Source organism: Bolinopsis microptera, chromosome 2, assembly GCF_026151205.1.
Source record: "Bolinopsis microptera isolate Bmic1 chromosome 2, MBARI_Bmic_1.0, whole genome shotgun sequence".
NCBI classification, from domain to species: Eukaryota; Metazoa; Ctenophora; class Tentaculata; order Lobata; family Bolinopsidae; genus Bolinopsis; species Bolinopsis microptera.
In genome coordinates this window covers 9,583,724-9,596,353 of record NC_087073.1, presented here as the reverse complement: position 1 = coordinate 9,596,353, position 12,630 = coordinate 9,583,724, and the positions used below count along the sequence as shown (strand labels likewise).

At 37.5% G+C, this 12,630-nt stretch overlaps 2 protein-coding genes across 2 annotated transcripts; one reads left to right on the top strand and one right to left on the bottom strand.

The window, feature by feature from the left end:
- Positions 1 to 3,528: 3,528 nt before the first annotated feature.
- LOC134811430 (uncharacterized) lies at positions 3,529 to 6,396 on the top strand. Its single transcript, XM_063818258.1, has 4 exons — positions 3,529 to 4,607; positions 4,728 to 4,867; positions 5,080 to 5,367; positions 5,562 to 6,396. Exons 1-4 carry the CDS (start codon positions 3,611 to 3,613, stop codon positions 5,922 to 5,924), a joined length of 1,788 nt encoding a protein of 595 aa, XP_063674328.1. The 5' UTR covers positions 3,529 to 3,610; the 3' UTR covers positions 5,925 to 6,396.
- Positions 6,397 to 6,509: 113 nt separating this feature from the next.
- LOC134811431 (uncharacterized) lies at positions 6,510 to 7,843 on the bottom strand. The gene is made up of 2 exons (XM_063818259.1): positions 7,675 to 7,843; positions 6,510 to 7,525 (listed from the first exon to the last, which is right to left on the bottom strand). The coding sequence occupies exon 2, from the start codon at positions 7,503 to 7,505 to the stop codon at positions 6,774 to 6,776; it is 732 nt and encodes a 243-aa protein (XP_063674329.1). The 5' UTR covers positions 7,506 to 7,525; positions 7,675 to 7,843; the 3' UTR covers positions 6,510 to 6,773.
- Positions 7,844 to 12,630: the final 4,787 nt, after the last annotated feature.

Here is a 12,630-nt window from a genome sequence, read left to right as displayed (position 1 = left end):
GGCAGAAGTGGGTTCAGAAATTGTAACTGAGGATCTTTCAAATTACGTCAGAAACCGACCCTTCTAGACCCCTCCTGCCTCATGGCAGTAACCCAACCGACTGTAATGTGTGGACTATCCCTAAAGACCCGGCCCTTCTTTATAGAGGGATGGCCGGATGGGTCTTTACTCTTTAGGCCCGCGAAAGGATATCCTCTAGCCGTTTGTCTAGACCCAAAGCTAAGGCAGATAATATTAAACGTTGGCCCTGATGCCTGAGTCCGAAGTAGGTTCATGACAGACATGGTCGTCTTACAGAACTGGACGTTCTCATGGTCTAGGTTCTGGTTTGTAACCTGCTGATTCGTTAAATTTGTACGAGCTCAATGGACCGGTTGATGATGGCAGCGTAACTTTCCTCTGTAAATTTTCACGTTTGTCTCTGAAAGACTTGAGAGGCTTCGATTAATAGAACGTTGGGAAAAATTCCAGAATAACTGCAAATAATATCACCTCGACTTATAACGCGTAGGTCATTGGGCAGTTAACATTCTGAGGGGTAAAGTTCACCTTCTAAAATGTAAAGTTTGCCGTAAACTAACAAAGTCTGCACACGTTGGTGAACGATGGCCCATGTGGGGGGGGGGGGGGGGGGGGGGGGTCGCTACACATTTTTACACCATACATTTTTTTTAAAGGTAAAAGTGTGGCGTAATTACATAGTATAAAATAGCCTTAAAAGTGTAAAAAAGTGATAATGTTTTCCACCAAAGGTATGCTTTACCTTTGGAAATATACTATGTGAAGACTGATTGGAAAATGATAGGGGAAAAAAAGATTTTTTAGAAGATAATTTGGTTAAAAGTGTAATTAAAAGTGTAAAATAGTGTAAAATAGTGTAAAATAGTGTAAAATAGTGTAAAATAGTGTAAAATAGTGTAAAAAAGTGAACCTTTTTTATTACACCATACACAAAAAAAGGCAACAGTGTAGTTTAAAATAGTGTAAAAAAGTGTAGCGACCGCCCCCCCCCCCCGCCCCATGTAGGTCTCACGGATGTTTAGCCGGCCCACAATTTTTGTATACCAAAAGCTATAGCTGTCCGGGATGTGTACTGATAGTGATATTGATACATGTTACGTTTCACAAATATCGGAGATAGTGATATTAATAGACACATTTTTGTTAATTCTTTTGATAGACAATGTATTAACTGATATATATATGTTCTCAAAAACATACCCTATGGTGTGGCGAGGCGAGTGAGGCAGAACAATAGTGAAGACACTAATTTCTTAGAGCAAAGGGAGGTATATACTGGTTACCTTGTAGCCCGTGGTTACCATTCTAGTATTGTAGACGATGCTTTCAACAAATTTAGTGATATAACAAATAGGAAAAACTTGTATGCCCCTAAAAATAAGGATGAGACGACTACTTGTCTAATACCCATGGTGATGGATCAGAATCCAGCACTTCCCAACATGGGGAGCATTATTCACAAGTATAAGCACCTTCTTAATCTCGATCCAGCCTTGAAGAAGCTAGTACGTGCTGACAGTGTATTTGTAAGTCACCGAAAGAATCAAACTATCGGTGGCATGCTTGTACACAATAAGTATCGTGCTAGTGGAACTGTAAGCAGTGATAGAGATGGAGAAGCCACTGCTAGTCAATTTCTTGAACCAGACGCTGCAATATTGCCGGCTGTTCGGGAGGCTGACAACGCAGGGTGCCATGCCTGTGGAAAATGCTATATTTGTAAGCAAAGTTTCCTGTCCCCTTGTTCCAAATTTAGTAGTCACCATTCTAAACAAGTTTTCCCTATTACTAAATATATAACTTGTCAGAGTAATAACCTTATTTATTTAATGGAGTGTAGAACTTGTAAACAGTCGTATGTAGGATATACTACTTCTAATCTCCCTAAGAGATTTTCTAATCATAAGAGCCACATTAAGAAAGGTATCAGAAGTTGTAAGTTAGTAAATCACTTTTTAGATATTGATCATGATTTAGATTTTAGTTCAGTAGCCTTATAATTATATAACTCTTCACTTAGTACGCACCTTTCTGTTATTATAGTGGACGCTCTTGAATTTAAACCTGAAATAAGTCAAGCAGATAGGGAAAAGGCCATGGAAGCTAGAGAGGGGTTCTACCAGACCCAATTGAAAACCCTTGAGCGTTATGGGGGTATGAACACCCTCGATAGTAACCACATCCTTTTTAAATCCGCTGGAGCTTAGTGTTTAGTTTATTTATTTTATTTGACATGATCTCAGCCTAATAACCCGTGTTTAGTTTACAATATTGCTATCAGAGACGTGTTATATTCATTACTATTTATATATTTTTACTGCTTGATTCAGAGAAATCTAGCTTTTTCCGAGAAACTAATCTTTAATAGATTAGATAAAATGTACGCAGCCATTCTTTTCGTTTGATTATTACTCAGTATATTTTAGTTTTGTACCGTTTTAAGTCACATAGTTTTGTACGTCTTCCTAAGACTTGTTTTCCTTTCCTAGTTTGTAAGTTATTTTAAAGATTTGTGAATATTCCAGTTGCTTTTAGAACAATTTTATCTCAGATAACGATGTTTAATAAAATGTTGCAAAGACTTATTTCGAAGATCTAATCAACACCGACTTTTAATGTGTAGGAGTACTCAGTACAGCTACAAAATATATATATATATATGATGACTATGACTATGAGAGCTTAATTGTTATGTTTTGTTAAATTTTCGTGAAGAGGCGATCATTTTGATTAATAAAACAGTTTTACTTTTACTTGAATCAGTGTTTAAAGAACCTGACAAATTTTGCATACTCTGACTAGCGACTCAATACATGTAAAACACTCTATATTATGGAATAGCAAAGCAAGACCGTGCTTGAAGCCATGCTGGAGGGGCTTGTCACCTTTGATGTGAAACAGCAGATAGTCATAGTGTACGCTCATGTTTTAAAATGTTTGTTTTCAAACTTTAAAACATATTGGGGATGAAGTAAACTGGCTTCCAAATGTTGAAAGCATGAAATATCTGGTTCGGGGGTCCCGGGTCTTCTTAGAGTTAGTATTTTGGCTACGTTCCAACCGGAGTGGTATGTATTGTGTACACTCAAGATCTTAGAGTTAGACCATCGACAGAACCATAAGCGAAATAGTTTCTGGTTACACTATACTATAATATACATGTGACCACACTGGACACCATGTATGAGCTTATGAAAAGTGATAGTGATACTTTAAGTGTTGAGTAGCTCTCCGAAATTAATCCTCGGATAGAGTTGTTTTCAAATAAAAGTAGTTCAAGTTGTTAAATATTCTACCATACCCGGTTTAAAAGTACAACAATCAAAACCCTCTGATATACAATCATTAGCAAGCATTTAAAAGGAGTTCCTTCGCTCTTCGCCAAATTTCCTGACATCAGTTTATTGTTAACAATTACCACTGCACCGGTACACTCACCACATGAATCAACGGGGCTATCATCATTTCGTGTACAACTACATTGCTAGTCTCCTATCATTTTACTGCTATTGCATCAGCACATAATATTGTACCACTGCTCTCGTCCTCTCTTTACTAATACGTCTTTGTATATCAGTATTTATATTTGATGTCTAGTGGTTACAGACCCCTTAATCAGGAGTCTGACGACCATGACTTGTTAGGTGATATCCTGAAAGAGTCGACTAGTGTCTTTAACTTTGATCCTGCTTCTTATTTTGACGACTGGTTCGATGAGCCGGCCACTGCCAGTGCTGTGAATGTAGTGGAGTCCAGCTCTTGTGATGAGGAAGCAAAACAGGGCCCCTCGTATCCTAGAAATGGTGGTAAACTAGTCGAGTTTCAGTCTCAAGATGTGGTTATGGGAGAGTTTCAGTCTCAAGATGTGGTTATGGGAGAGAAAGAAGAAATTCCCGAGTACACAAAACCTACCAAAGTTCATTCCACAGACTCCGAAGATAGTGGCAAAAGAAAAGAAAAGAAGAAAAGGCCCCCTCCCATGTACTCCGAAAACCCGCCGTTTCCTGTTCCGTACGGTGACGAGAGTCTGGGCTACAGAGACAGTGCTCCTTATCGCGGCGGGGCGTTGCCCTATGAAGACGAAGGGGACGATTTGTCGTACGATCACTACGAACTGGTCCAGGCTGGTGTGGAACCATCAACCTTCTCTCCCAAACGGTTCCCTAGACAGGTTGACCTGGCGGACTCTGGAGTAGTCATGGACATCATGGAAACTTCACCGTACATGACAAAAATGAGCCACGAGAAGTATATAGACGATAGTAGTACAAGTATGAGCAAACAGAGTTTCGACATTGCCATGTCGGACGATGATACGGCGAAGAAAGCCCGGTGGTGTTTGGTATGCTTGAAAACTTACTGTGTTATCTTCATGTTGACTATAATATCTTTGAGCATCTATGTGGCGGCAGATTTGGGTGATTTTACGACAGATGCGAAGGTAGCCAAGAAAGAGGCGGAGGAAGCACAAACGAGGGGTTATAAAGAGTTACGACTGGGAGGGAGGCGGGTTTTTTATAGGATCAAGGAATCAGAGGGCATGGCTAACCATACCGTTCTTCTCATCCATAGCGAGAATTCAAGTGGTAAGAACTCTTTAGTTATCAGTGATAAAAAGCTTTCTTTAAAATTGACTTAGAGTTAGATTGCTGAAATCTTTAAGTGTACGATTGTTCAGATCATGTACAATATTTGTACAATCCCAGGCGAAATGTTCAACAAGTTGGGAACATTGGACTTCCTTAGTGCCCACGGAGCTAGAGCTGTTGCTATAGACATGATAGGATATGGTAAGAGTGATCCGCCAATCCATATCCCGGAAACTTATGAAGGATTCTTCACTGAGGTTCGGTTCTTTATATATAGCCTTTATATATATAACTTTGGAGAAGTTTTTGTTTTGTTCATGGTTCAATTCAAACATGGTGAGATTACATTTATATTAAGAAACTTATTTCGAACATACAAAACATAAAATCGAAACGTCATTAATACAGCTGAACGAGGTAAGTATCCACAGATTTGCTAGCTAAATTCACTAAAATTTGTCCCCTGTAGATAGTATCCCTGTTCGAGCTGGAATACAACCTGATCCTGGTTTGTGTGGAAACAGGATGTGAGAAACTTCTCCCATACTATCTCCACCACGGGGTGTACCGACAAGACAACAGTTTTATAGAGGGCGCAGTGTTCATCTCCCCACGAGGCACTACCTACAGTAACTTTGTAGAGCCTGCCAAGTCTCACATGAATACCGCTACTAGGACTGTTGTGGTGAGCGGAGCTAAGGATCAGTTTGTTAATATGGAGGTTAACCAGCAGCTTGATCTTATTCCTCGGTGCGAGGTAAGAGGCATCGGTTATTTATATTTTCCTATTTTTAGCACCTCGTATAACTCATTCAAGGCCTGTGATGAATTAAGGTCAATGGTCATGATTGTTGTAAACATTTATTTTCTTATAATTGAAATAAACCTAACTATTGTACAAATATTGTAATCGTTGCTATCATGTACGAGTTTATAAGTTGATATTTACAGATACACGCACTGCCAGACTTGAAGAACAACTTCTACTCTAACAAACACAGTAAGCTCTACTTCCACGCTGCATTACAAGCGTTTATGGAAGGACTGGCATATGAGTACGACAGAGAATTACAAGAGATTAGCCAGCATGAACAAAGCAATGAAGAAGGAAGCGGGACTAATCCTAATCTTGGAAATATGAATAATCAGTACGGGTACAATAATCAGAATCAGCCACAGTACCAAGTACCCCGACCACAGGGCGGGGATGCTTTCAGCAGGTTCCAGGCTAAACAGAACCCTGAGGAGTCCACATTTCAAGACTTGGGATATAACCCTGCTCATAGATTCTCTAGAATAAAGGGAGAAAAGTGATCTAATTTCGGCATTTTCATAAAATGTTTAGAGCGAACGGAATCAGGCCGATGGGCTCCACTGCAAGATTGCTTCTAACTTCTTGTCCCTCGAACAGTATTACAATTTCGTTTCTTGGAGGGCTGGAACTGTTGATATCTTATCAACGATGAATAATAATATGAATTGACAACCGATCCGCTGACAGTATGATATTTATAGAATTAAATATTATAGAATATATTTATAGAATTAAAGCATCGTGATATTCAGCATGAGTCTTATCATGCTTATTGTATTTAACAACTGTTTTAATAATACTAACCGCTTTTTTAGCCACTAACCGACATTTCGCCATCAAGCTTTGATGATTAATTACTTTTTAATTCACAGTTTCAGAGAACTGCAGTGGTTTTGATGTGCACGAATTTTAATATTTGTTGAACAATTTTATTTGATATTTGTGAATTGCGATGCAAGTTTGGCGTAATAATATGCTTGTCAATTGTCAAATATAGTATGCAAATCGAATAATCAAGTTTGCCAATCTCAATATTGTGGACAAGTATTTTTAAAATATCATTTATGATAAAATGAAAACGCAAAAAAGAATCAAGCATTAGTTTTAAGTTCATCAAGTGCACGACAGTAGCTAATAATCAATTATTAGCATTATCATCCACCATGACAAATCATATAAGTATTAATTGTAACAAAAGTTATAACAGTTCGGAGCTTCAACGGTTCTTAGTGTATCAATAACGTGTGACCTGTCTTCAATCGAGATGTTTTTTTTTGTGACGCGAAACTTAAACTAAAATATCTATACTTAACTATGTATAAACTGTAAGTGTACAACTACATAAACAATCACAATCTGCCTGGGTGAGACTGTCTGGTGATAGAGTCTACGAAGGTTATCTTACTGTTTAACGGCCCAGGTGAAACTTGAGTATCATCAAACTCCATACACTGAATCATCTCATTAAAGGAAACACTTCTGTCTATACCCTTACGATAGCTCATCTTATCACTCCACCCTAAACAGATATAGAAAGTGTGCCAGCACCCCTCCTGGACACAGTAAGAGATAACGGTGGACCAGGCTGTACTGAACAGAGTTAGAAAGTAGACCGAGAAGACGGTTCTCTCACCGAGGACCAGAGGCAGGTACAGCACACAGCATACTATAGTTAGGTAAAATGTCAGACTGTCGTAGAGGCCCTCGTTTGAGCTGAGATCTACCAACTTCTTTCTGTTTTCTTCCCGAGCGGTTCTGTCACGTGTTGTCTCTTCGAAGGACCATGACCTTGTTGGTCGTCTGAGGGGTGATGCTTTGAACGAAGGTCGTGGTATCATGGCCTTTTCTGCTGATGTTTCTGCCTTTTTATTGTTGATTAATTTGGTCATGAGGTGTTGTTTGACACTGGTGACGTGTTCTAGTCTCTGGAGGACACTGGAGTGGTGGAAAGTGATGATGTAGTGGAGGGAAAGGTGGGTAAAGTGGTAAAGTACCGGCCACACTGGATTGTCAGGGTTGAAGTAGAGTTGGCAGAGTAAGGTAAGAAGGTCCAGAGTAAGGAACAGTGTTGTACTCAGCATCTTTTTCTTCGAGAAATTATCTGTGTGTTTATATATCAGTTAAAGTAGAACTTTTTTAGTGCAATCTAAACCTCCTTTCACGACAAGAAATCGAAAAAATATTCAGGAATTTTGGCTTCAAGAATGAAACATTAATCTTATAAAAAAGAAACTTTAAAGTTTGACTAACCCTCCACAAGCCTCTGTGTAAGTGAGCTGGTTAAGACTCTGGTTTGGACAACTGTAATAGAAGCTGAAACCAATCCTGTGATGTAAAGTCCCGTGTTCCAGTTGCAGTGAAGCTTGTGGTACGAGGAGGTCAGGTTGCTGATCACTGCTAGCAGTCCAAATCCAATGCAAAAAAACAGGTCTGAATAAAACATCTGAAATTGTGTTGGTTTTTATTTACATGATTACTCTATGTAAAATCCGGATTGGAATATTGTTTATGAGTCGCAATGTCGCATGGTTACACAAGAATACATGATTACTCTAGTTGTAGGAATACTCTAATTTCATATCAGATTTAAATATCGACACCAAATCCCATCGACAAGAAAGTTTAAAATAATTATTTGATTATAACGCTACCCGAATGACTAGAAGAGGGGTGGCATGCATTCTCTTCGACTTGGACTTCCTGATAAGAACTGATACATTGCTGCCGAGAGCAATACATATCGACAATTCTGTTAAAAACTCCAAGATTGCCAGGTTCTCAGAAACAAAGGTGTTTTGCATCTTTACATGTCTGAGATTTGATTGATGTCGTGAGATAGTAGTAAACAATTATCGATTAAAGCGGCACGAATGTTGATTTAACATGAATGTATGCAACTTACCATTTCACAGGGAAGTTGTAATTACATATTATGAAAATATTTGATAAAGCAAACAGTATGATCAGTCCTTTTGGTGATCTACATTCTACATATTATCTGGGTTTTAAATACAACTCGACTGAAGGTTGGTCTGTGCAAACTGCAAGGAACCTCCAGCTTCAATTCATTGTTCATTGCTCAGGTAAGTGTGCCGATACAACAAGGATATCCTCTGTACCAACACAATAGGGAACAATACGAATTACGATAACACAATATCTTGCTAAAATTAAACATATACACTCGACAATGATCTGATAACAGAATATACGCAACACCATCTCACAAATAAAATAGAGAGCAACATCAAACACCGAACAACGTGGTCTTTAGACTGGCATTACACTTACAGGAGGGCATTATCCTGGTCAACTTGTAGACGTGCTGCGAGATAATGGAATAAACACGAACTTCATCATTATTAAAATTATCAAATTCAAAACTGTTAAAGTAGCAAAGCCAAAATAATTAAACTGACTGCTTTTACATTTTCTGCATGCACATTGCACCGTGGAGTTAAGTAGCCAATTGTCCAAAATAAAAATTGTATTAATCTAGGGTACAAGTAATTATGCACTATGCAGCTAACGTAAATAATTATACAGCTAAATTAGGTAATTATACTTCATTAAGGCTTTACTGTGACTAACTAGGAATTTTGTTAATTTAAAGAAAATTAATTTTACATTTTGCTTTGCAACTTTCGAAATTTCGTACTCATCACTGAAGCTTCAGTAAGAATTCTACAATTTAAAATTAAATCGTCCTACCCACGACCTATCATTAATATCAAGAGGTTCCTTAGGTCTTGTTGTGGTGGACAGGGAATATAAATTCGGGTTGAAGTTGAGGTCATGGTTTATACGTCTAGGGCTAAACATTAGTTGTATGAGGTCTTTGGGGGTAAGACGACGGTAAATTTTAGATACATCTTGTAAAAGAAGGTTCAAAGAACTAAGTTAGTAAAACGTTGTGTAAAAGTAGTGATAGTAAACTATTAAACCTTTTAATTGAATTTGCTGCAGGGAAGGAGCGATTCCCATCGGTTATTTCGATTAATAATAATCGACTCAAAATGGTAACCATTAACCAGGTCACATCCCGACATACCGTGCATGCAGAGAGAGCAGACTAATATCAATTGCTTGCACATCCATTATCTTGACAGCTTCTGAGATATAGTTTTAATAGGAAGCTCAAATAAGGCGTCGAATAATTAAAATGATTGCCATCACTAGATCAAGTTTGTATTTATTTATAAATACAAAAAATACAAAATCGTTTATAGTACATTATCGTTTATAAATACAAAATTGTTTATAAATGATTTAAGCAATGTCATGAAATTCAACTAATTCTGCAGTTAATGTGACAAGGCAAGTATAAAGACTAAGATGGTAACTTTTATCACAGTGGTCATGAAGAGCTTTGCTATTATATCTGATGGTCACATGACATGTAAAGTCCTTTCATCTCCCTATGAATCATGTCAATAAGTGATTTTATCGCACCTATACCACTCTCAAATCAATCTCATTATCGATCAATACTTTGGTTATATGGTAGTAAATTCATGATATTATATTCCTATCAAAAATCAATAAATTAAATGATCAGTGAAGGGATCAGCTGTAAAACGTTTATATACTTATACTACACAGACTGTGTAGTATAAGTATACAAAGGTTCGACCGGGACCCCTTTTTCGGCCGGCACCGGGACTGGAAAAAAGTGCCAGGACCAGGATTAAGCCGGGACCGGGAATAAGACCGGGATTAGGACCGGGATCATAGCTAGGAAAAATTATACTTTCAATATTCTTTGATCTTGTAATGTATAATGGCGTTAGGTGCAGTATTTATCAATATTATAATGATTTTGGACACGAAGGGAAACACACAACGTAAGGCTTGAAATCTTCGTAAAACTGCATCATTAGAGCCTGTAAAAACATTTAACTTTAAGATAAGCACTCTATCAAGTAAAATTCATATAATCATCATAGTTTATTAACTCGAACGTAAAAATTGTAACAAAGGCAGAATTTAATCAGTCAAAATTCGTAGCATGTAAGTAATTATGGATGGGGTACAACTACAAGTTCAACTCCACTCGGAAACTTATAGTATAGTATGAAACAAGCTAAACACTTTAGTAAAGCTGATAAGCAGTGACTAGAACTAATTATCAAACAAAAATGCTCTAATCGGTCTTATAACTGCTCACTGTGCCCCATTTAATTACTGAAAATTGATAACGCAGAAATCTCGTTAAAGTAGTGACGATAACACTAAAAGCAAGATATTATCTCTTCTACATACCAGCTTTATTTGTAAACACGACCAAATGTATCAAATGATCCAGGTTGTAAGTATAAATTACACAATTGTTAACATGCACTGTGTGAGATGAATAAAGAAATCTAAAATTGAAAAATTACCGTTTTATCTCCATTATATTATAAGTCCCCAAACGTTAGTGTAGCTCACGTTTATATACTTATACCACTCTGTATATAGTTTGGGTACGGCACAAATCACCACCAGAACAGTTATATGAGCGGGGATATGATTGTATTGGACAAAGAAGACTTATAAAATATATTATGCTGTTAGAGTTTCACGAGAACAACTGCAGATTAAAAACAATATTGTATGTGTAATCATTGTTAACTCACAAAGAAGAGTCTTACTCTTAGGTTAACATTATGTCAAACTTGCAACCTAACCTAACCTAACCTCATCAAAAGTTAGATTTCACTGATCATTCACTAGAAATAGTAAATTATGAGCATATAAGTCACATACTCAAATCATTTTAAAGAGAACATATAAACGGTACGACGCATATCATGCTGGTCCTAAATTAAAGTAGGCAGCAATCAAGAATCATCCAATCAGCCACGTCAAAGAGTCACGTATGTATCTATATTCATCACACACACTATCAAGTTTCAATAAACTAAATTGTCTCTAGTCCAGGTTATATTACGAGTTTCGATTACTATAGCGCAGGTTTCAGGACACGTTAAAATGAACTGATTAACTAAACAGAAGCTGAGTCGTGACAATTCCTAACTGTGTTGGGTTACGAATGATCAAATCTGTCCCAAAATATCTACAATTATCATTCGGAGTAGTATGTGCTGACATCGACCAAAAGCGCAAAGTGGATTGTGTAATAATATATTATATGTCTTTGTAATGTGCCAAAAATAATATTCAGACACAAACTGTCAGAATTCATAGGTGATCGCTGGGGTTTTTATTTAGATAAGTACCCAGAGCTGATTATAGTTTTAGGAGTTGCTAAATCACGCAGCAGATGGATAAGTGAGAAGCAGTCAACTGTTCACTGCGAGTACTTATCTTCAAGTCATGGTAATAAGAGAAATCTTGAAGCCCAGATATAATACTGAAACTATACGAGTGCTGGGAGAGGAATAGCAGTACTGTTCCCATATGAGGAAGGCAAGTTCGGGCTAAATTAATCGATAATTTTTGACAAAACGAGCACATATAGCTCAGTTGCAATGTTAATGTATGATTGTACGTAACCTCTCAACCGCTGACTGCTCCTACTTAACGTGCGTCGTGCAGCATGTACTTTGCACTGCATAATTATAAACTATTCAAGTGCCTTAGAGAAGGCAGGTACGTCTCCGCATCCCAAATCTTGTACCGTAGTTCGTAGTTGGTATCGCATAACACGGAATAACGATGGCGAATAATGCTCAAAGCCATGTTCGTTAGTTCGTATCACTTATATGTTTCAAGAACCCCTCTTCAGTACCAAGTCCTGTGCCAAAGTTACCAGTTACTGAACTAGAAGATCGACCTTTCTGGTGAAAGTGCGACATACGGGCGGTGCTTATCTGAACACTAAAGCAACATATAATAGCCAACAAGGCTAATCAATTATCCAAATCTACTACATATATGCTATAGCTTATCAAAATGAGGCCTTTTAAATGGCCGTTAATTATTATAGGCAGCGTGTATTTATAGGCCTGCCGAGGAGAATACATATGACCTACTCTGATCGATAATTTATGCAGTAAACCATATACCATTTTTTTATCTAGACACTTATTTTACTTCGGTGTATTCCAACAGCCACAATGTTACACAAGTGCAACCAGCCAATTACAGGAAGCCGAAGTAACATAATACAACATAGTAGTAGTAAATCTTTCAAAGTACGAAATATCTCTTTAAAAGAGCATCCTAGGCACCTTATAGATATCAAAACGCATAAAAAAGAAA